This window comes from Hemitrygon akajei, chromosome 3 (assembly GCF_048418815.1).
Source record: "Hemitrygon akajei chromosome 3, sHemAka1.3, whole genome shotgun sequence".
NCBI classification, from domain to species: Eukaryota; Metazoa; Chordata; class Chondrichthyes; order Myliobatiformes; family Dasyatidae; genus Hemitrygon; species Hemitrygon akajei.
Genome location: NC_133126.1, coordinates 102592178 through 102616233, shown reverse-complemented (window position 1 = coordinate 102616233; position 24056 = coordinate 102592178). Strand labels below are relative to the sequence as shown.

Sequence of the window (24056 nt, the reverse complement as noted above, 5' to 3'; positions counted from 1 at the left end):
CCTCTCTGTTTCCTCAAAGCTACCTGCTCCCCCACCTATCTTTGTTATCATCTGCAAGCTTTGCAATGGGGCCATCAATTCCATCATCCGAATCATTGACTTATAACCTAAAAAGAACCTGTTCCCACACAGACCCCTGTGGAACACCACTAGTCACTGGCAGCCAGCAGGAAGAGGCTCTCTTTATTCCGACTGTTTGCCTCCTGCCAATCAGCCACTGATTTATTCATGCTAGAATCTTTCCTATAATACCATGAAGACTGGAGGTCTTCCAGACTTCCCACACACAGTACAAAACACTGCCCTGGAGCTATTCTCACTAAATTACAATGCCCTGACAGATGAGAAATGAACCAATGAAAACAAAGAGAGAAACTTACCAAATATTTAATCTCACCTGATGAGTCAAAGCGACCCTAAACACTGGCACACTCCAAAGTGTCTGCTCTGCTTGCACTTAAATTATTTTTATTGGCCCTTTCTAAGTGAGCCCTAGAGAGGTTATTATGAGGTATGGATGTCTGGGCTCTGCAGGTCAGATCAATACATGGTGTGAGGTTGGGTTGATGTACTAGGTGTTAATTCATTTACTTTTGAGTGCTGGACACATTTTCTAGGTGCCGATCAGGGAGATTTTCTTTCGACTTTCTTGGAAATTGAATATTAATTGAATTGCCCAATAGTTGGTTTCTAATCTATTTAAATTATCAGCATTGGTTTAAAAAATATTTAACATGTACTTGCCCTTGTCCGTCCATTACCTCTGTCTTATCGTCGTTTAGCAGCAACTGGATTTAAAAATTCTCATCAATGTTTTTGATTTCTTAGGTTGGGTCTTCCATTGTAGCTTACATCAGCCAAAACCATCGGTTTTCTTGGTCTGCATTACCTATTTCCAGACCTGCCACCTGTGTAGGTTTCAATCTTTGGAATTACTAGGACTCTCACCTTCTCTACCCGTCTGTGCTTATTTAACATGTGTCTTAAAGCCTGGGCTTAGCTTGAGCCAGTCTTTGTGATCGGAAGAAAAAAAAACTGCAGGTCTGAGAAAGACTGGCAATAATCAGAATCGGGTTTGAAATTTGTTGTTTTGCAGCAGAGCACAGTGCAAATATAAAAAATGATTAAGTTATGAAAACAGTACAAGAAAGAAATAATGAGGTAGTGTTCATGGACCCTTCAGAAACTTGATGTTGGAGGGAAAGAAGCCTTTCCTGAAATGCTGAGTGTGGGTTTCAGGTTCCTGTACCTCCCCAATGGTACTAACAAAAAGAGAACGCATCATGGATGGTGAAGGTCCTTAGGTATCATTGCTTAAAGATATCTTTGATGGTGGGGAGGGCGGTGCCTGTGATGTACCCTGAGTCTGCAACCCATTGCATCTTCTTTCAATCCTGTGCATCGGAGGCTCCATATCGGGTGAAGACGCAACAAGTCAAATGCTCTCCACCGTATATCTGTAGAAATTTGCAAGAGTCTTTAGTGACGCATCAAATCTCCTCAAACTCCTAATGAAATATTAGGAGATACTGGTGTGCTTTCTTTGCAATTGCATCAATATGTTGGGTCCAGGATAAATCTTCCGAAATGTTTATTCCGAAGAACTTGAGGCTGCCAACTCTTTCTACTGCTGCCCCCTTATCGTCATCTAAAATTCTGCCAATATGCTGTGGATGAATTCAGAGATGGCATTTGAGCCATCTACAGAGAGAGTAGAGCAGTGGGCTAAGTGTGTGTCCTTCAGGTGCGCCTGTGTTGGTTGTTAGTTAGAAGGAGATGTTACTGATCCACACTAACTGTCCTCCTGTCAGTACAGTTGAAGGAGATACTGATTGTTGGATTGTGACGTTTTTGATCCAAGGTTTTTCAGAAGTCAAGAATGAGGCATTAAACGTAATCATTTCTTACTGCTTGACAGAAACCTTTCTGAACTGTAATATTTTTCTGATGGGCATTGTCATGAAAATTCCAGGGTCCATAAGACATGGGAGCAGTATAAGGCCATTCAGCTCATCGAATCTGCTCCACCATTCCATCATGGCTGATAAGGATCCCACTCAACCCCCTACACCTGCCTTCTCACCATATCCTTTGATGCCTTGAAAGAACAGTAAACTATCAACTTCTGCCTTAAATATAAACACGAGGAAATCTGCAGATGCTGGAAATTCAAACAACAACACACACAAAATGCTGGTAGAACACAGCAGGCTAGGCAGCATCTACAGGGACAAGCGATGTCGACGTTTCGGGCCGAGACTCTTCGTCAAGACACTGGATCTCCCAGTGGCCACACATTTTAATTCCACGTCCCATTCCCATTCTGATATGTCTATCCATGGCCTCCTCTATTGTCAAAATGAATCCAAACTCAGGTTGGAGGAACAACACCTTATATACCGGCTGGGTAGCCTCCAACCTAATGGCATGAACATTGACTTCTCTAACTTCCGTTAATGCCCCTCCTCCCCTTCTTACCCCATCTCCCTTTGGTGCTTCCTCCCCCCCCCTTTTCTTTCTCCTGAGGCCTCCTGTCCCATGATCCTTTCCCTTCTCCAGCTCTGTATCACTTTTGCCAATCACCTTTCCAGCTCTTAGCTTCATCCCACCCCCTCCGGTCTACTCCTATCATTTCGCATTTCCCCCTCCCCCCTCTACTTTCAAATCTCTTACTATCTTTCCTTTCGGTTAGTCCTGACGAAGAGTCTCGGCCTGAAACGTCAACATCGCTTCTCCCTATAGATGCTGCCTAGCCTGCTGTGTTCTACCAGCATTTTGTGTGTGTTGTAGCCTTAAATATATATACCCATGGACTTGGCCTCAACCGCAGACTGTGGCAGAGCAGTCCACAGATTTACTGCTCTCTGGCTAAAAATCTTCATCCTTACCTCTGTTCTAAAAGATCGCTCTGCAGTTTTGAAGCTGTGCCCTCTAGTTCTGGATACCCCCATCCACCTTATCTAGTCCTTTTAACGTTCAGTATGTTTCAATTAGATCCCCTGGCATTCTTTAAATTCCAGAGAGTACAGGCTCAAAGCTACTAAATGCTCCTCCTATGTTAACTCCTCAATGACAACACATCCTTTCCGAGATATAGGGACAAATCTGTTGACAATACTCCAAATGCTGCCTGACTTGTGTCTTATAAAGCCTCAGCATTATCTCCTTGTTTTTATATTCTATTCCCCTTAAAATAAATGGCAACATTGCATTTGCCTTCTTTACCACAGACTCAACCTGTAAATTAACCTCCTGGGAGTCCTGCACGAGGTGTCCGAAGCCCCTCTGCATCTCTGATGTTTAAATTTTCTCCCAATTTAGATAATAGTCTGCACTACTGTTCATTTTACCAAAATGCATTATCATACATTTCCCAGCACTGTATTCCATCTGCCACTTTTTTGCCCATTCTTCCAATTTTTCTAAGTTCTGCTGCACTTGCATTGCTTTCTCAGCACTACCTAACCCACCACCTATCTTTGTATCATCTGCAAACTTTGCCCCAGAGCCATCAATTTCGTTATCCAAATCGTTGCCAAAGAATGTGAAAAGTAGCAGACCAAATACCAAACCCTGAGGAACACAACTAATCACTGCCAGCCAAGCCAATGCCCCTTCTATTCCCACTCGCTGCCTCCTGCCTATCAGTCATTCCTCTATAAATGACAGTAACTTTCTTGTAATACCATGGGATTTTACCTGGTTAAGCAGCCTCATGTGTGGCACCTTATCAAATGACTTCTGAATATCCAAGCAAATGACAGCCACTGCCTCACCTTTGTCCATCCTGCTGGTTACTTCCTTGAAGAACTCTAACAGATTTGTCAGGCAAGTTTTCCCTTTACAGAAACTATGCTGACTTCAACTTGTTTATCATTGGTCTCCCAAGTAGCCCAAAACCTCATCCTTAATAATGGACTCTAACACTTTTCCAACTACTGAGCTAACTGGCTTATAATTTCATTTCTTTTGCCTTCCTCCCTTAAAGAGTGGAGTAACATTTGCAATATTCCAGTCCTTAAGTGATTCTTGAAGATCATGACCAATGCATCCATTATCTCTTCAGCAACCTCTCTCAGGACTCGGGGATGTAGTCCATCTGGTCCAGGTGAGTTCTACACCTCAAGACCTTTGAGTTTGTCTAGCCCTTTTTCTTTTGTAATAGCAATGGCACTTACTCCTGCTTCCTGACACTCACGGACCTCTGGCACACTGCTGGTGTCTTCCACAGTGAAGACAGATACAAAGTATTAAGTTCATCTGCCATTTCTTTGTCCCCATTACTACCTCAACAGAATCATTTTCCAGTGGTCCAATATCAACTCTCACCTCCCTTTTACTCTTTATATAACTGAAATAAGTTTCAGTACTCTGCTTTATATTATTGGCCAGTTTGCCCTCTTATTTCATGTTTTCCCTTCTTATGGCTTTTTTAAATTGTCCTTTGTTGGATTTTAAAAACTGTCCCAATTATCCAACTTCCACTCACTTTTGCTACATTATATGCCCTTCCCTTGGCTCTAATGCAGTCCTTAACTTCCTTTGTCAGCCAGGGTTGCCTACCCCTGCCATGTGAGAACAACTTCCTCGGTGGGCCATATTTATCCTGCACCTTGTGAACTATTCCCAGAAACTTCAGTCATCTGTTTTTCCATCATCCCCACCAGTATCCTCCTCCAATCCACCTGGGCAAGTTCCTCTCTCATGTCTCTGTAATTCCTTTTATTCCATTGTGACAGTGATACATGTGACTTATGCTTCTCCCTCTCAAACTGCAGTATGAATTCAATCATATTATGATCATTACCTCCTAAGGATTCCTTTATGTTAAGCTCCCTAATAAGATCTGGGTTGTCATATACATTAATGATCTGGATGATGGGGTGATAAACTGGATTAGTAAGTATGCAGATGATACTAAGATAGGTGGCGTTGTGGATAATGAAGTAGGTTTTCAAAGTTTGCAGAGAGATTTAGACCAGTTAGAAGAGTGGGCTGAACGATGGCAGATGGAGTTTAATGCTGATAAGTGTGAGGTGCTACATTGTGGTAGGAATAATCCAAATAGGATATACTTGGTAAATGGCAGGGCATTGAAGAATGCAGTAGAAGAGAGTGATCTAGGAATAATGGTGCATAGTTCCCTGAAGGTGGAATACTCATGTGGATAGGGTGGTGAAGAAAGCTTTTGGTATGCTGGCCTTTTTAAATCAGAGCATTGAGTATAAGAGTTGGGATGTAATGTAAAAATTGTACAAGGCATTGGTAAGGCCAAATTTGGAGTATTGTGTACAGTTCTGGTCACCGAATTATAGGAAAGATGTCAACAAAATAGAGAGAGTACAGAGAAGATTTACTAGAATGTTACCTAGATTTCAGCACCTAAGATACTGAGAAAGGTTGAACAAGTTAGGTCTTTATTCTTTGCAGCGTAGAAGGTTGATGGGGGGACTTGATAGAGGTATTTAAAATTATGAGGGGGATAGATAGAGTTGACATGGATATGCTTTTTCCATTGAGAGTAGGGGAGATTCAAACAAGAGGACACGAATTGAGACTTAGGGGGCAAAAGTTTAGGGATAACACAAGGGGGAATTACTTTACTCAGAGAGTGGTAGCTGTGTAGAATGAGCTTCCAGTAGAAGTGGTAGAGGCAGGTTCGGTACTGTTATTTAAAGTAAAATTGGATAGGTATATGGACAGGAAAAGAATGGAGGGTTATGGGCTGAGTGCGGGTCAGTGGGACTAGGTGAGAGTAAGCGTTCGGCACGGACTAGAAGGGCCAAGATGGCCTGTTTCCATGCTGTAATTGTTATATGTTATTACACGATACCCAACCTAAGACTACCATTCCCTGAGTAGGCTCAAGCACAGACTGCTCTGAAAAGCCATTTTGTAGCCATACAACAAATTCCCTCCCTTGTGATTCGTACCAACCTGATTTTCCCAATCCCTTTGCATATTGAAGTCCCCCATTACAATTGTGTCATTACCCTTATTACACGCCCTTTCCAGCTCCCTTTGCAATCTCAGTGCCACATCTTGGCTTCTATTTGAAAGCCTATCTATGTCACTCGTATGTTTTTTTAAATCCTTGCAGTTTCTTAACTCCACCCACAAAGATTCCACATTCTCTGACCCATGTCACCTCTTTCTAAAGATGTAGTTACATCTCTTATCTATAGAGCCACACCACCGCCTATGCCTTCCTGTCTGTCCTTTTGATACAAGGTATATCCTTTGATGTTAAGTTCCCAACTATGGCCATATTTCAGCCACGACTTAGTGATGCCTACAACATCATACCGACCAATCTCTAATTGCGCCATGAGTCTGTCCACCTTATTGTGAATGGTACATACATTTAAATACAGCGTGTTCAGTCCTGCATTCTTCACCCTTTTGAATCTTGCCTCTGTGGTACAATTTAACTCTTTGCTTTGTCTTCATTTGTACCCAATCATTGGCTTGACCTTCCTTACATTCATGTTACACCCATCATCTACTTGTAAACCTGTTGGCTCATCCTCGGCTCTATCACACTGGTTCCCATCCCCTGCCATATTAGTTTAAACCACTCCCAACAGCTCTATCAAACCCATCCACAAGAATATTGTTCTCCCATGGATTCAAGTGCAACCTGCCCCTTTTGTACAGGTCACACCTGCCCCAGAAGAGGTCCCAGTTATCCAGAAATCTGAATTACTGCCCTCTGCTCTAATTCTTCAGCCATGCATTTATCTGCCACATTATTCTATTCCTATCCTCACTATCCTCGGCAGCAATCCCGAGATTGCTACCCTTGAGGTCCTGCTTCTTAGCTTCCTTCTTGTATTCTGTTTTCAGGACCTCTTCCCCTTTTCTACCTATTTCGTTGGTATCAGGACTTCTGGCTGCTCACCCTCCCTTTGCAGGATACTGTGGATGTGTTCAGAAACATCACAGACCTTGGCACCTGGGAGGCAAACTACTATCTGTGTTCATTTCCCCATTTAGGACATTGTAAAGTATAATTGTATAAACGGTGCCCTACTGGAATGGTACCTTCTGAATTCAAGCAAAAAGTAGCTTTTATAGGAAACCCGTGAAAAGACTTTATAGCTTTGTCATGAAACTTGCATGCATATATCAAGATATCCCAGCATAAGACATGAGTCTGGTCAGATATGAGATGATTCCCTAATGTAGGGAATCATGTAGGGCCCTTAAGTTTGTTAAAGCTGGGGTGGTAATGGGGACAAGCTCCCACTACCTATTAAATGCTCCCAATGGCGTGCATCTCAAATAGTCTCTGAAAATGAAGTACAGCTCCTGGCCTTCACTTATGGCTTAGCTACTAAGCCTGGTGGAACTGTTTCTACTGATAGGCAGGTCACTGACACCTTAAAACCAGATGCTCTTCAGTTGTGGTTGGCAGCTCATCCTGGAGAAGGAAAATTGATCTCAAACCTTTGCTGCCTTGCAGCTTCATGGGGAAGGCTGCAGCAACTCCTGCGACGCTGCTGATGCCAAACTGTATTGGTCTTTTGAATTTATCAGCTGTATCAAGAGGGGAAGCTTGCTATGTGGACAACAGCTTTCTTCATATTGTACTGCCCTAGCTTGCGTATCACATAGACCGCTGCGACTGACAGAGGGTCTCAAAGTGATCTAGTTGAAGATGATACGTAAGAGGCTTGATTATCATGTTAATATCACCGTTGCTGGATTGTGATAATGAACTTCAAGGAAACAGGTGCATGTTTGTTCTGAATCTGCAGCAGTGCCTAGCATTGGTGAATATTTTGAAGTGTGCAGTATTTAATGAGGTGCCCACAGTTGGAGGCATTACCAGCATCAGCAAATTCATGTGATGCCTCCAAGTACACATTGAGTCATCTCAATTAGCACATTGTGAGTAGAGAAAATTGGTAGAAATAGAACAGCAATAAATCATACTAGAATAAACTTCCTAATGTCTGATAGTTATAGACTCTTGAAGTCCTCTGGCTGGTTAGTGATTTGCTCACTATAGCCCAGAAGCATAGGCACTGAATCAGAGGTTACTAACACATTAACTTTAGTGTCTACTGTCTCAAGATGATCCTGTGCTAGCCTAGATCTGCCCTTCTAACCCAGCACCTCACACATAACTGCGATAATACTGCTAACAGCCAGCCAACTTTTTCCTTTGTCAAAGGTATTCTCTGGATCTTATCCCATACATTATCATGTAAAAGCCACATTTCGGTAGACTCAACATTGATGGTACATTTCATCCAGTTATTTTCATTAATATCAAATTTGAATATTTTATTCTGGTTAAAACTTAAACCCTCAGCCCTGCCTCCCTTTTTCTGTAGTAAGTTCTATGACTTTAGTCATTGTTTTAATGTAATCTCATGTAACGCTTAATTTGTACGTACTTTTTATCACGGATTGCATCAGAATACTGTTGGATTGCAATTGGAATTATCTTCTTAGTATTATAATCTGAGTATTGTAGGATAGTAGTTGGAAATACCTCAGGATTGGAATTGAAGTACTATTAGTTTGAAAATGACAGGTTTTTATCTCGTTGGATTGGGATCTAAATGTTTTTAAGCACTAGGTTACAATTGGTAGGTTTCTTAGGTAGTTCACCTAAAGAATTTAATGTGAGTATTATGTTAGATTTGGTGCTGTTCCAGAATAGCAGTCTAGTAGTTTTCATACACTCTTAAACTTCCACTAGGTGGTGTATTAAAACAAGAACTAGGTAATTTCTCAGCCAATTTGGAAAATACCTTCACCTTGCTGAAATTAATCATAATGTTTTTTATCTAAGATTATTCAGAAGTCAAGAATGAAGCATAAAAATTGTTGCTTATGGCAGTTTTCTATTAAATGCTAAAAGAAAAAAGTAATAAAGAAAAGGGAAATAGCGAAAGCAGAACCTAGTAGCAAAGGGAAGGTGAAGACAAATGAAAGAGATGGATCCAACATGATCTGGTCTTCTAATACCGAATAGCTGAATGCAATAAATTCCATTGCTTGAATCAACTAATAAGATAGCCCCCATTTGAGTAAATCTGTATCCGTCTCTAAAACCAAGAAGTTTCCAGAAAAATACCAAGGAACTGTAGCCCATTATAAAGCCAGTGAACAGTTACATATATGGGTAATTTATATAAAAATACAAACAAGCAGAAGAAAGTTAAACAGCAAGTAAAATAACAATTCTATAGTCTCATCCAGCAAGAGGTTCAGGTTTGGAAGCTTGTTGATTAGGACCGAGCAGATGATAGTGATGAATCCTGAGCTAAAAATTGATTAACAGCTGTTGTCTAGGTGTGCCAAAGTTGAGTAGTTGGCCAGTGAGATTGGATCCACTCTAGACCTGTTTTGGTGGGAGGCAAATTGCAACAGGTCCAGTCCTTGGTCTGGAGTTAATTCTAGTCATGACCAACCACTTCATCATAGTAGATGGGAGTACTTAGCCCAAAAACAGTCAACTCGAAGTTCAGTAAGTGTGTGAACAAGGAAGCCCCAAGCTTCCCAAAATGCAGTCACTACAGTCTTTATGACTGTGGCGAGGAATGCAGCATTGGAGAAGGGAACTTTATATTCTTTGGGTTTATTTGCAGGCTTACCCTTTGTTTTTATCCCTAGTTCTGGCTCATAAAGCCATTGCCTTGTGTTATAGGTTTATAATGTGGTAACCACCTGTCTTGTTCCTGACCAGACATATCTGGACATAGAAAAGAAAGCAGCCACAACCTGTCAAAGTTGTGAGCAGGCCGGTTTGAAAATGGATAGTGCTGATGAAAATGAGGAGTGTGTTCCTTTGCTGATCCTTAGAGAGGAGATGGCTGAAGAGACTGTCAGACCTGATCAGGTAGGCTATGGACCGTGCAAAGACGTGAATCAGCAATGTGTGCAGAGGTCTGTGCCTGATAAAACGGGTGTTTTTCCTCCCTGTTCAGGCAGGTTTGTAACTGCACATCGACATGGAAGTCTGTACTGAAAAAAACTCAGCTGAGTGACTTTATTTTTGTAGAGGATGATAATTTTCCCAGATGGGTCTAAATTTAAATGTGAACCTGAACTCAGTCGATCAGTTATTCGGTGTGTAGGAGTGGAAGTTGCTCGTCATGTTGTGGTATACTTGTAGAAATAAGTACAATCCAGTCTGCCTTTGTGATCTCAGCTGAAGCTCTGAGATATTTAGTGAACAGATGTATCTTTTTAAAGGAGCATAAAAGATGCTGGGGAATAAGCAACAAGCCAAGCAGCATCTGTGGCAAGGGAAATAATTGATCTCTCAAGTTGCTAACTTTCATCAAAACTCAGTGAGAAGACAACATGCTTCAAGTTGCAGAGATTCAGAAATTGGATGGAATTTCTGTAATGACTCCAATTCTCCTGTCCCACTCCAAACTCTACACGTGGTTGTACCTGCTTCCATTTATCACTTTTGTGTTGATTCTTAATTGCTGGATTTTAAAGTAATTGTTGCCTGATCAGTACCCTATCACATATTTCCTCAACCTCTCTCAACTTTAGGCTTAGTACCGTACAGCACAGTAACAGGCCCTTCAGGCCATCTAGTCTGTGCCAAATCATTAATCTGCTTAGTCCCATCAACCTGCATTCAGACCAGAGCCCTCCACATCTCTCCCATCCAGGTACCTATACAAACTTCTCTTAAATGTTGAAATCGATCCTGCATGTACCACTTGCGCTGACAGCTCATTCCACACTCTTATCACCCTATGAGTGAAAATGTTCCCGCTCATGGTCCCACTAAAATTTTCACCTTTCGCCCTTAACCCTTAACCCATGACCTGTAGTTGTAGTCTCACTCAACATCAGTGGAAAAAGCCTGCTTCCATTTACAAACACAAGAAAATGCTGAAGGAACTCAGCAGACCAGGCAGCATCAATGGAAAAGAGTACAACTGGTGTTTTGGGCCAAGACCCTTAATCGGGTTTGTATTATCCTATCTATATCCCTCATAATTTTGTGTCTCTCTATCAGATTTCTCCTCAATCTTCTACCTTCTAGGGAATAAAGTCATAATCATTCCACCATTCCCTATAAAGTCATAATCATTCCACCATTCTCTATAAGTCGAGTCCTCCGGTCCTGGCAACATCCTTGTAAAATTTTCTCTGTACTCTTTCAATCTGATTTACATCATTCCTGTATGTGGTATAACTGGACACAATGCTCCAAATTAGTCTCACCAACATCTTATGCAATTTCAACATAATATCCCAATTCCTGTAATCAGTGCATTGACTTATGAAGGCCAGTGTCTCAAAAGCTTTCTCTCTGACCCTGTTTACCTGTGATGCCACTTTCAAGGAATTACGGATCTGTATTCCCAGACAACTCTGATATACCACACTCCTTAATGACCTACTGCTCACCGTGCTGGTCCTCCCAAAGTGCAACACCTCATGCTTTTCTGCATTAAATTCTATCTGCCATCTTTCCAGCTGGTCAAGATCCAGCTGTAAGCTTTGACGGTCTTCCTCACAGACAGACAGACACACTTTATTGATCCCGAGGGAAATTGGGTTTCGTTACAGCCGCACCAACCAAGAATAGTGAAGAAATATAGCAGTATAAATCCATAAATAATTAAATAATAATAAGTTAATCATGCCAAGTGGAAATAAGTCCAGGACTAGACTATTGGCTCAGGGTGTCTGACACTCCAAGGGAGGAGTTGTAAAGTTTAATGGCCACGGATAGGAATGACTTCCTATGACGCTCAGTGTTACATCTTGGTGGAATGAGTCTCTGGCTGAATGTACTCCTGTGCCTAACCAGTACATTATGGAGTGGATGGGAGTCATTGTCCAAGATGGCATGCAACTTGGACAGCATCCTCTTTTCAGACACCACCGTCAGAGAGTCCAGTTCCACCCCCACAACATCACTGGCCTTACGAATCAGTTTGTTGATTCTGTTGGTGTCTGCTACCCTCAGCCTGCTGCCCCAGCACACAACAGCAAACATGATAGCACTGGCCACCACAGCCTTGTAGAACATCCTCAGCATTGTCCAGCAGATGTAAAAGGACCTCAGTCTCCTCAGGAAATAGAGATGGCTCTGACCCTTCTCATAGAAAGCCTCAAGTGTTCTTTGACCAGTCCAGTTTATTGTCCATTCGTATCCCCAGGTATTTGTAATCCTCCACTATGTCCACACTGACCCCTTGGTTGGAAACAGGGGTCACCGGTGCCTTAGCCCTCCTCAGGTCCACCACCAGCTCAGTCTTTTTCGCATTAAGCTGCAGATGATTCTGCTCACACCATGTGACAAAGTTTCCCACTGTCGCCCTGTACTCAGCCTCATCTCCCTTGCTGATGCATCCAACTATGGCAGAGTCATCAGAAAACTTCTGAAGATAGCAAGACTCTGTGTTGTAGTTGAAGTCCGAGGTGTAGATGGTGAAGAGAAAGGGAGACAGGACAGTCCCCTGTGGAGCCCCAGTGCTGCAGACCACTCTGTCTGACACACAGTGTTGCAAGCGCACGTTGCCAGTCAGGTAATCAATAATCCATGACACCAGGGAAGCATCCACCTGCATCACTGTCAGCATCTCACCCAGCAGAGCAGGGCAGATGGTGTTGGAAGCACTGGAGAAGTCAAAAAACATGACCCTCACAGTGCTCGCTGGCTTGTCCAGGTGGGCGTAGACACGGTTCAGCAGGTAGATGATGGCATCCTCAACTCCTTGTTGGGGCTGATGGGCGAACTGGAGGGGGTCTAAGTGTGGCCTAACCATAGGCTGGAGCTACTCTAGAACGAGTCTGTCCAGGGTCTTCATGATGTGGGAGGTCAATGCCAACGGTCTGTAGTCATTGGAGCCACTGGGGCGCGGCGTCTTCAGTACAGGAACAAGGCAGGACGTCTTCCACATCACAAGAACCCTCTGGAGAGTCAGGCTCAGGTTGAAGACATGGTGAAGTACTCCACATAGCTGGGGGGCACAGGCTTTGAGCACCCTGGGGCTGACACCATCCGGGCCTGCAGCCTTGCTTGTCCACTCTCTGTCCACTACATCCCCATTCATGGTGTCATCTGCAAATTTGCTGATCCAGTTTCCCATAAATCATCCAGATTGTTGATATAGATGACAAATAACAATTGACCCAGCATAGATCCCTTTGGAACAGCACTAGTCATAGGCCTCCAGTCCTATAGGGCAACCTTTTACCACGCTCTGGTTTTGTCCACAATGCCAATCCAGTTCACTGCCTCATCTTAAATGCCAATTGACTGATCCTTCTTGACGAACATCCTATGTGGGACCTTGTCAAATGCCTTGCTAAAGACCTTGCCTCATTATTCATTGCCTTGCCTTCATCACCTTTCCTGGTAACTTCCTCAAAAAACTGTACAAGGTTGGTTAGACGTGGCTTACCACACAGAAAGCCATAGTAACCTATCCCTATTCAGACCTGAATATCTGAATACTTGTATATCTGGTCCTTTAAAATACTTTCTAATAACTTTCCCAGTACTGATGTCATGCTCACTGGCCTATAATTTCCTGGTTTATTCTTAGAACCTTTCGTAAACAACAGAACAACATTAGGTATCCTCCAATCCTCTGGCACCTCACCCATCGCTAAGAATGTTTTAAAAATCTATGCTAGGGCCCCTGCAATTACTGCACTAGCCACCACACTGTCCGAGGGATCGCCTTGTCAGATCCTGGGGATTTATCCACCCTAATTTGCCTTAAGACAGCAAACATCTCCTCCTTTGTAATCCATATAGGGTCCATGACTTCGCTGCTGCTTTGGCTCAAATCTACAGACTCAGTGTCCATCTCCCAAGTGAATACAGATGCAAAAAAATCTGTAAGATCTCCCCTGTTCTTTTTGGCTCCACACATGGATTACCATTGTGATCTTCCAGAGGACCAGTTTTGTCCCTTGCAATCTTTTTGCTCGTAATAGATCTGTCAAATTCTTTGGGATTCTCCTTTACATTTTCTGCTAGAGGAAACTCATGTCTTCTTTTCACCCTCCAGATTTCTTTAACATGTTCTCTTGCATTTCTTACACTATTCAAGTATCTTGTTTGTTCCTGCCTGCCTATACCAGCTATGCACCTCCTCCTTTTTCTTAACCAGAGCCTCAGTATCTCTCAAAACCTGAGGGAACCTAAACTTGTTGCTCTTGCCTTTTATTCTCATAGCAACATAAAATCTGTACTCTAAAAATTTCACTTTTGAAGGCCTCCTACTTCTCCGATCCTTGCTGATATCAAAATTGGCCTTGCTCCATTTTCGTATCTCAACCCAAGGACCAGACACATCCTTTTCCAAAATTACCTTGAAAATTATGGCATTATGATCACTAGATGCAAAGTGTTTCCCTGCACAAATTTCTGTCATCTGCCCTGTCTTTTTCCCTTACAGAAGATCCAATATTGCATCTCTCTAATTGGCACTTCTATGTACTATGTACTGATTAAAGAAGCTTTCCTGAACATACTTGACAGACACTTAACCATCAGCCATGTTCCAGTAAGAGAGTCCCAGCCAATATGTGGAAAGTTAAGATCATCTACTATCACAACTCATGTTTCCCTGACTTAATAATGCCATCCTTCCCACTCTGTCACATCTAAAACAATGGAACCCCAGATCATTGAACTGTCAGTCCTGGCTCTGAAGCTAAGTGTCACTAATGGCTACAATGTAATAATTCCACATGCTAATCCATGCCTTAGCTCATCCACCTTGCCTATAATACACCTTGCACTGAAATATACGCAGCTCAGAGCAGTAGTCCCACCATGCTTGACCTTTTGATTGCTGACTTTGTTTGTAGGCTTAACAACCACTTTCTCCACAACCACTCCACTCTCTGTTCTGGTGTTCTGATTCACAACTGTAGTTTAAACCCCCTTCGTGCATCACTAGCAAACCTTCCCACTAGGATGTTAGTCCCCCTCCAGTTCAGATGCAAACTGTCCCTTCTGTACAGATCCCACCTTCTCTGGAAGAGAACCTAATGATCCAAAAATCTGAAGCCCTCCCTTCTACACCAACACCTTAGCCATATGTTAAACTGTAATAATCTTCCTGTATCTGGCCTTGCTAGCACAAGGCCTAGGAAGCAATACTGAAATCACAGCCCGGTAGATCCTGTCCTTAACTTACCATTTAACTCTCTGAACTCACTTTGCAGGACCTTATCACCCATTTTACTTGTGACATTGATACCGACGTGGACCACAGCCTCTGGCTGCTTGCACTCCCACTTAAGAATACCGTGGACTCGATCTAACATGTTTCTGACCCTAGCACCTGGGAAGCAACAAACCATTCTGGAATTTCGATCTTGTCAATCTTTCTGTTCCCTTAACCAACCAATCTCCTTATCACAGATAGCCTCTTCTTCTCTCCTTGCCCCTCCCCACCTTTCCTTCTGAGCCACAGAGCCCAAATCATTGCCAGAGACCTTACCATGTGGCTCCCCTGCTAAGTCACCCCCCCCCCCCCCATACAATATCCAGAGTGGTTTCTGATTATCCCCTTCCTTCTCATGATCACCCAGTTACCAGTGTCCAGCACTTTGGGTCTATCAGCCCTAAAGCCTCCTGAATGATGCAGAGTTAATCCAGTTCCAGCTCAACGCAGTCTGTTGGAAGCTGCAGCTGGATGCACTTCTTGTAGGTATAGTCATCAGGGATACTGGAGCTCCCTGCCATAGAACCATAGAACATTACAGCACAGAAACAGACCTTTTGGCCCTTCTTGGCTGTGCCAAACCATTTTTCTGAGTCCCACTGACCTGTCCCTGGCCCATATCCCTCCATACACCTTCCCACATTGCCTTCCCATATTCTGCAAGAGGAGCATTCTGGTATCCTGAATGGCATTCCCACTGTTTTCAAAGTGCAATAAGAAAGAAAGAAATAACAAAGAAAAAAATCTACCTGATGCCTCCACCTTTCCTCACTGAAGCCTCAACTCCCCACTCCAACACTAGCCCACTCACACAATGGCCGCTCCACTTAAATCTAACTTCATTTTATTGGTCCTTGCCAAGTGCTGAATTATGCATAAACTCTCTCTAACCCTATGCATTCCGGTGTCTCCTTGGGATCCTTGACCTAAAACATTGATCTTATTTTCCAGTGCAGAGTAAGTTACACATTTTATTCCTTATGAAATAGTTTCTTTGTATTTACTGCACAAGATCCTTTCATGCTGAGTGAAAATCTCTATTGGATAAACCAGGATTACATAGTCTGCCCTTGTAAGGCCTCATATCATTATTCTCTCCTGAGAGGAAGTGGCTATCTTTTGTATGGACCATAGACTAACAGAGATTGCGTTTAAAAGCTACATAGCTTTGAAAGAGGAAGAATTGCATGTGGTGTTCCATTGCTGGTTAAGTGACTGAAAACTAGACAAAACAAACAACAATACCTGACCTTTGTCAGAGGTAACCGGAAAATAGGGAAATATTTAAATTTGCTTCAGTTGGCTTTAAATATATCCATTGTGAAATCTTATTAATGTTTTTCTACCTTTTTATAACTTACATTTTGAAGCTGTTGGAGGCAGAGGACAAACATCTAATTGGAACCATGTACGTACAAAAAGAAATGAGCAAGCAGCTTAATTAGAAGTGCTTCAATATTTTCCTTTTTTAGCCATTACAGAGGCAAATTGAATTATATTACTTGAAAAGCCTTGTGGAAGTTTATAGAAGCCCTGTTTATCTGAAAGCTGTTAAATATGCCACAAGCATTTCCATAACATATAAAATGCTTTGATTAAAATAATGCACCTATTAAAATAGTGTTTTATTAATTAAATATGCAAAAAGTACATACCTGTAGTTTTATTGATGACCATCATCACTTAATATTGGGCAGGTTCAGTTGCTAAGGTTATTGGCTGATAGAGAACTGAATTATATAGAGTCTCAATTTGGTCCCCTCTTTTATTAGGGGAACTAGGGAAACCCGCCCTTTGGCTCAGCTCGTTCACATTGACCAAGTTTTCCATTTAAGTGAGGCCTATTTTGCCTGCATTTGGCCCATATTTCTCTCATAAAACAATAGAGGAACTAGTCAGCTGCTATACAGTGCCTTGAAAAAGTATTCAGCCCTCACCCCTTTGTTCACATAAGTGAGTATTACCAACAAGGATTTTGATCAATTTAACTGAGAATCTTTATTTATGAATCAAATGCTCGTTTTTTCATAGTAGAGCCCAAATATCAGGGAAAATGAAAATCTAAAAATTCAAAAACTGAAATGTCAGCGGTTCAAAAGTATTCATCCTTTTGGTCAGTACTTAGTTGAACCATCTCTCACAGCTTTTATAGCCAGTAGTCTTTTTGGATAAGTCTGTTAGCTTTGCACAGCATGATGGAGTAAGATTTGCCCTTTCCTCCTTGCAAAATTGCTCAAGCTCTGCCAGGTTAATTGAGGTCTTACCAGAGATGTTCAATCGGATTAAGGTCAAAACTGAATGGGCCACTCAAGGGCATCAATTTTCTTCATTTGAAGTCACTCCATGGTTGCTCTGGCAGTGTGCTTTGGGTCGTTGTTCTTCCGAAAGTTGAATTTCCTTTCCAATTGAAGCTTTCTGGCAGAGGCTAGCAGGTTTTTATCCAGGATCTTTCAGTATTTGACAGCATTCATCTTCCCATCAATCCTGACCAAATTTCCAGTCTCTGCTGCTGAAAAGCTCCTCCACTATTTACTTTACAGAAGGGAAGGTGTTTCATGGTTGATGCACAGTATTAGATTTACACCACATGTTCCACTTAGTGTTTCTTTTTGTGCCCATAAGTTCCACATTAGTCTCATGGACCAGAAGACTTTCCACATATTTACAGTATCTTCTCAGTGACACTTTGCAAAGTCTTTACAGGCAAGGATATGTTTTTTTCAGTGGTACAAGTGGCATAGATCTAATATTGCACACCATTGTAAACGTAAATTTGCCGGATCAAATAACGACAGCACAAAAAGATTGTTACTTACCAGTTTATTTCTTTGAGCTCAGCCAGCGAGGGAACTTGATCCGGACATCAAGGGATAAGCATTCTCATCCCTTCGGCTGCCTGACATCAGAATTGTTACAGTTTATAAGGCCACCAATACAAAAGAACAATCAGTTTGATAAACATTACAGCCAAGTCAATGGACTATTGATACAAAAGAACTATCAGTTTGATAGACACTTCAGCCACTTTAATTAAAAAAAGGAATGTCCTACCTGGTTTGTTGAAGCCAAAACTTATTACAAAGATAAGAACATCCACCAAATTTATGCTTTAATTAAGAAAGAAATGCCCTGCCTGATTTCCATCAGGTACTGCCTTTTGTCAAAATTAAAAGGTGTGAAAAATCAGGAGACATCTTATGTGGATCTGTGTGAACTTTAACGCTTACCTTGTTTCAAAGAAGCAGCTGTGAGATATTATTCAAACACACTGAAGTCACTCACAAAATACACAGATATAGTCGGTACTTAATCAATTATTTACAGGAATCTGAGAATCCCCCAATTCCCTTAAACTTTGTCATTCCCTCCTTTTTATCATTACATGATAACTTTTCAGAACAGATTGTCGCTTCTACAGCATGATACAAAACATACCCAACATGCTCCCTGTTCTTCTTGCTTAGTGTAGGTATGGCAGAGGGACAGAAAAGTGTTAACCTGGGGGCCACCTGGAACAGGGGCAGGTCCCCTTAGGGTCATTAAAATCATCAATAGCCAATACATTTTTCAGTCCTTATCAGTTTTGCCAGTAACGTGTTTACAGTCCGTTTGATGTATCCACCGGAGCTGCCCTTGCACTTTCACTGCAGTAGATGTTGTTAGTAGCACTTGGTATGGTCCTTTCCACCTGATGGAAATTAGACAGGGCATTCCTTTCTTAATTAAAGCATAAATTTGGTGGATGTTCTTATCTTAGTAACAATTTTTGGCTCCAACAAACCTTTTTTAAATTAAAGTGGCTGGAGTGTCTATCAAACTGAATGTTCTTTTGTATTGGTGGCCTTATAAACTGTAACAATTCTGATGTCAGGCAGTGAACTTGTTTGAACTGCCAGAGGGATGAGAATGCTTCTCCCCTGATGTCTGGACCAAGTTCTCTCGCTGGCTGAGCTCGAAGAAATAAACTGATAAGTAATGATCTTTTTGTGCTGTCGTTACTTGATCTGGCAAATTTACATTTACATTTGGTGCCGTGACTGGGATCCCAACATAGGGAATGCCTCTCTGGGCTGAATAAGTGACAGGGGGCTTGAATCGAACACAATTGAGTGGCAGGGTGCCCTGAGGTAGTTTACCTCGGGCTACTCCTTGTGTCCGACTGAGCGTTTTTACCCTTCGCCCATTGAGACAGGTACCTTGATGGGATCAGATGACCCATCTGGATACAGGATTTAAGGTAAGCAGTTGTCTCTTTTACGTTGCTGCGGGTGACAGGATATGGCCAGTTGAAATTTGAAGATTCGGAAAAGAGGTTGCGCATGTCTCAAGATATAGTTGAAATCTGAAAAAGATATGAGACTGGCAGCCCGGTAAAATTCTCACCTTGGCAGCAGAAATATAGCCGGTTGAAATTTAATGAAACAAGTTAAGGATAAAGGAGGAAAGACCTCCAGAGTATGTGAGAGTTTTTTTTTGCAAGTATTAACGGAAAATAGGCTAGCAGTTTTTGTGAGAATTAAAGACTGCAAGTGACATTGGGTATTCTATATTGTCCCTAAGGAAAGAGTTGGGACTGGGGACCCTGGTCAGGAGAGGCAGCCACCGCGACCTGACAGATTTGACCATATCAGCTGCCTCTTAATAATATGGCCAGTTGAAATTGATTAAGGGGAGGCAGGCTGGCCAAGTCAATGGACTATTAATACAAAAGAACTATCAGTTTGATAGACACTCCAGCCACTTTAATTAAAAAAAGTAATGTTCTACCTGGTTTGTTGGAGCCAAAACTTATTACAAAGATAAGAACATCCACCAAATTTATGCATTAATTAAGAAAGGAATGCCCTGTCTAATTTCCATCAGGTACTGCCTTTTGTCGAAATCAAAAGGTGTGAAAAATCAGGAGAATCTCTTAGTATCTTTCCTTTCAGTTAGTCCTGACGAAGGGTCTCGGCCCGAAACGTTGACAGCGCTTCTCCCTATAGATGCTGCCTGGCCTGCTGTGTTCCACCAGCATTTTGTGTGTGTTGTGACATCTTATGTGGATTTGTGTGAACATTAACGCTTACCTTGCTCCGAAGAAGCAGCTGTGAGATATTATTCAAACATGCTGCAGTCACTCACAAAATACACAGACATAGTCGGTACTTAACCCATTATTTACAGGAATCTGAGATTCCCCCACTTCCCTTAAACTTTATCACCATTGTGGAGGAGGGGCAGAGCGCAAGTTATCCAAGTTTGCTGATGAGATGAAAATAGGTGGAAGAATATGTAACAATGTGCAAAAATGTTTGTGTTTAGGAATGGGAAGTGTTGTTTCAGTGTTACTGGTGATGCCACATGTGGAACACTTTGCATAGTTTTGGAACCTTTATAAAGTATACTGTTACCGGAGGCAGTCCAAAAAGATTCACCAAACTAATTCTTGAGATGAAAGGGTTGCTGAATCACAGGTTGCTAAGGAAATGAAATCGATATTCTTTTGAGTTTAGAAGAATGAGGGGTGATCTTATTGAAGCATGTAAGATCCTTGGAGTGCTTGACAGGATAACTTGAGATATGATGAATGGCTAGTTATTTAAAACTGATGTCTAGGAATTTCTTGTGAATCACTGCAGTTCTTCATATGGTTGTGAAAGCTAGATCATGGGGCATATTTAAGAGGAAGTAGATAAATTTGTAAAGATCAGGGAATTGAGGGCTATGGAAAACTGGGAAGAAGAGATAAGTTTGGAAGAGGTCAGAAGGATATTAAATATCAGGATAGACTGTAAAGTACCAAGTGGCCTTGTTCTGTTATTTTCATGTGGATCAAGTCAATAAGAAGTTCTACCAACTACTTGGAGCCCTACCCAGAAATCACATTAACTGGAAGGGATGAGTTTTTTTACTGAGGAATGGAGAATTTTTCACAACAGATTCTGGCTGCCAATTTCATTCACTCTGACTGTCAATTTCAAGTTTATACTGCGGAATAGAGAATTTTTTATTCAGACTCTGGCTGCCAATTGCATTCTTTGTTTCGTGCAACAGCCAAGTTACATGGAAGGGACAGTACTCTCCACAATTATACTTGTTAATGTACGGTCTCCTAAACTATTGTCACAACTGTTTGTTTTAATGTTTGTCTGTAGATTTGATCATTTTCACATATTCAGTGTTAGTACTGAGCATGGAGCTTCCTTTGACTGTCTTAATTCTGTATGCTTGTGAACATTTTAATTATCCTTTATCTGAGCTGTGTTTTTGCCGGTAGGATATTAACTGCGAGATCCATTTGAAGTGGTAATTATATTGCTTATCAAAGTAAAAATGTTAAGTATATAGTTTTGATTTTGGCTCTTTTTATGGTTATGAGGTGTAAGATTACTTGAGTTTTACATTTTGAATGACTTCATTCTGAATTGCTGACCATTACAGGACTGCATTCTGACAAAGAGCACAAAGTTGGATATATTGTATAGCTCAACAAGTCTCTGATTGTAAACTGAATTGTAATCATGGAAAATTTTATGCCAGAAAGAGGCCATTGTGTCTGTGCTATTCAAAGAGTTATATACATTCATTCTACCTCCTAGCATTGTGTTGACCCGACTTCCCCCGTGTAAATTTATTTCCTTATTTCTCCACTAATCATCCTACCAAATACTTTTAAGTCTGTGCATCTGGTGTTTGATCCTCTGCGAGGTACTCTTAGACTTTCAAAGTTTTACACTCATTTATCAAGACTCTTCTGTCAGCCTCTTATATTCGAAAGGAAACAGCCCCAGCTTTTCTCACCAATAATTTTTCAGTCCTGGCAATATTCCTTTAAATCTCCCTTGCATCCTTTCCAGAGCAATTATACCCTTATCGTAATGTGGTGTGCACAGTACTCAAACAGAACCCTAATGGGTTGTAGAATCCTGGAGTCATAGAGCATTACAGCACAGAAACAGCTACTTCGACCCAACTAGCTGTGCTGAACTGTTATTCTGCCTAGTCTGATTGACTCAGCCCTGGACAATATCCTTCCGTATCCCTCCCAGCCATGTACCTATATAAACTTCTCTTAAATGTTGCAATCAAGCCCATATCCACTACGTTCTCTGGCAGCTCATTCCATATTCACACCACCTTTCGAGTAAAGAGGATCTATGGGCATAGAGGCCAAGGTTCTTTTGTTCCTCCTTGCCCAAGACTTGCCCAATATTTTGTATGCAATATTGCCTGCCACCTCTTCAAATGCAACTCAATGCACTTGTCTGCATTAACTTCACTTTTCCATCCTCTGCTCAAGTAACGGGTATGTTGTTCTACGTCTTGAATCTAACCTTATTGCCAACTGCATGGCCATTTTTAGTATCATTTGCACACTGCTTTCTTATTTTGGTTGAATTCTTTAAAGTATAAAGCAGAAAACAAGGGAGCAGATACTGAGTTTGTGGAATACTGCTGGTAATGTTTTCTAGCCTCAGAATATCAGCAAACTGTTATCCTTCACTTGCTTCTGTAGCCAGTTTTGGATCCACTTTGCTCCATTAATTCGGATCCCAAGGACTTTTACTTTGAGCCAGCACTCCATGTGGTATCTTCGCAGTGTCTCCGAATGCATTTACAATATATCTGTCAAAGCTAGTACATGCATTACTTGTTTTTACATTCTTGAGCTCTTCTGCTGGAGAACTATATAAAATGGTAGAACTAATTAACAACCCAGCCTGCTGCTCCTCCCTTAGGGTGTGTTTTGTTGGATGACATGCACCTCACTCATGGTGAATCACAGAAATCCAAGTCAGAGTACAGTACTGGAACAGACAGGAGTGTTTCTCCTGGTCTATCTACTCCAGGGGTATGTGGTTATCTGTGATTATTTTAATGCCAATCCCTCTGCTCGTCCTCAAATCCCCTTGCAGAGTTTCTTTTCTCATCCTCTCCTTCCTTGCTTTCCTCTTCCCTTTTTTCTGCACTTCCATTCTGATTGCTTCCTGATAGATAGATAGATACTTTATTCATCCCCATGGGGAAATTCAACTTTTTCCAATGTCCCATACACTTGTTGTAGCAAAACTAATTAGATACAATACTTAACTCAGTAAAAAAATATGATATGCATCTAAATCACTATCTCAAAAAGCATTAATAATAGCCTTTAAAAAGTTCTTAAGTCCTGGCGGTTGAATTGTAAAGCCTAATGGCATTGGGGAGTATTGACCTCTTCATCCTGTCTGAGGAGCATTGCATCGATAGTAACCTGTCGCTGAAACTGCTTCTCTGTCTCTGGATGGTGCTATGTAGAGGATGTTCAGAGTTTTCCATAATTGACCGTAGCCTATTCAGTGCCCTTCGCTCAGCTCCTTACCTCCTTGTCCTCCCTTCTCTCTTCCCAATGCTGCCAAACTTTGTGAGCCTTCTCTCAGTGAACCCTTTTTTTCCCCTCTACCATCTCTCACCCCACTGTCTGCAGCACCATCCGACTTCTCCAAAAAGGCAAATTGTCATTGTCATTGGGGAAACTGCAGTTTGGCACTTGTTGGCATGTAATTGTTTTGTTTTTGTTTTTCCCCCTCCCCCTCAAATCTTTTCCCAGTCTAATCTTGCTCGCAGGGGTCTAGATGAAGATGATCTTTGCCCAGAGAGTAACGGCCAGTCACAGAATGACATGAGACAGACGCAAGAGGAGTTTGGGGATGAAGAAGAGCTGTCTCTAAAATATGGAGCCAAGCATGTCATCATGCTGTTTGTTCCTGTCACTTTGTGCATGGTGGTGGTGGTGGCCACAATCAAATCAGTCACTTTTTACACAAGGAAGGATGGCCAGTTGTAAGTATTTCTTTGCTCAAAGTTTCTCCACCTCCTCTGACTTGCCATTTTAAGGAAATGATGTTTTGG

General features: G+C 41.7%; 1 protein-coding gene across 3 annotated transcripts in view; it reads left to right on the top strand.

The window, feature by feature from the left end:
- psen1 (presenilin 1) overlaps positions 1–24056 on the top strand; it is a 133057-nt gene that overhangs the window by 30803 nt on the left and 78198 nt on the right. For 2 of the 3 annotated variants that reach the window (XM_073040519.1, XM_073040520.1), the window contains 2 exons: positions 9704–9856; positions 23755–23987. In XM_073040519.1, coding sequence (XP_072896620.1) covers positions 9704–9856; positions 23755–23987 — 386 coding nt within the window. The remainder of the gene's footprint in view (positions 1–9703; positions 9857–23754; positions 23988–24056) is intronic. The other variant, XM_073040522.1, reaches the window with a different exon arrangement.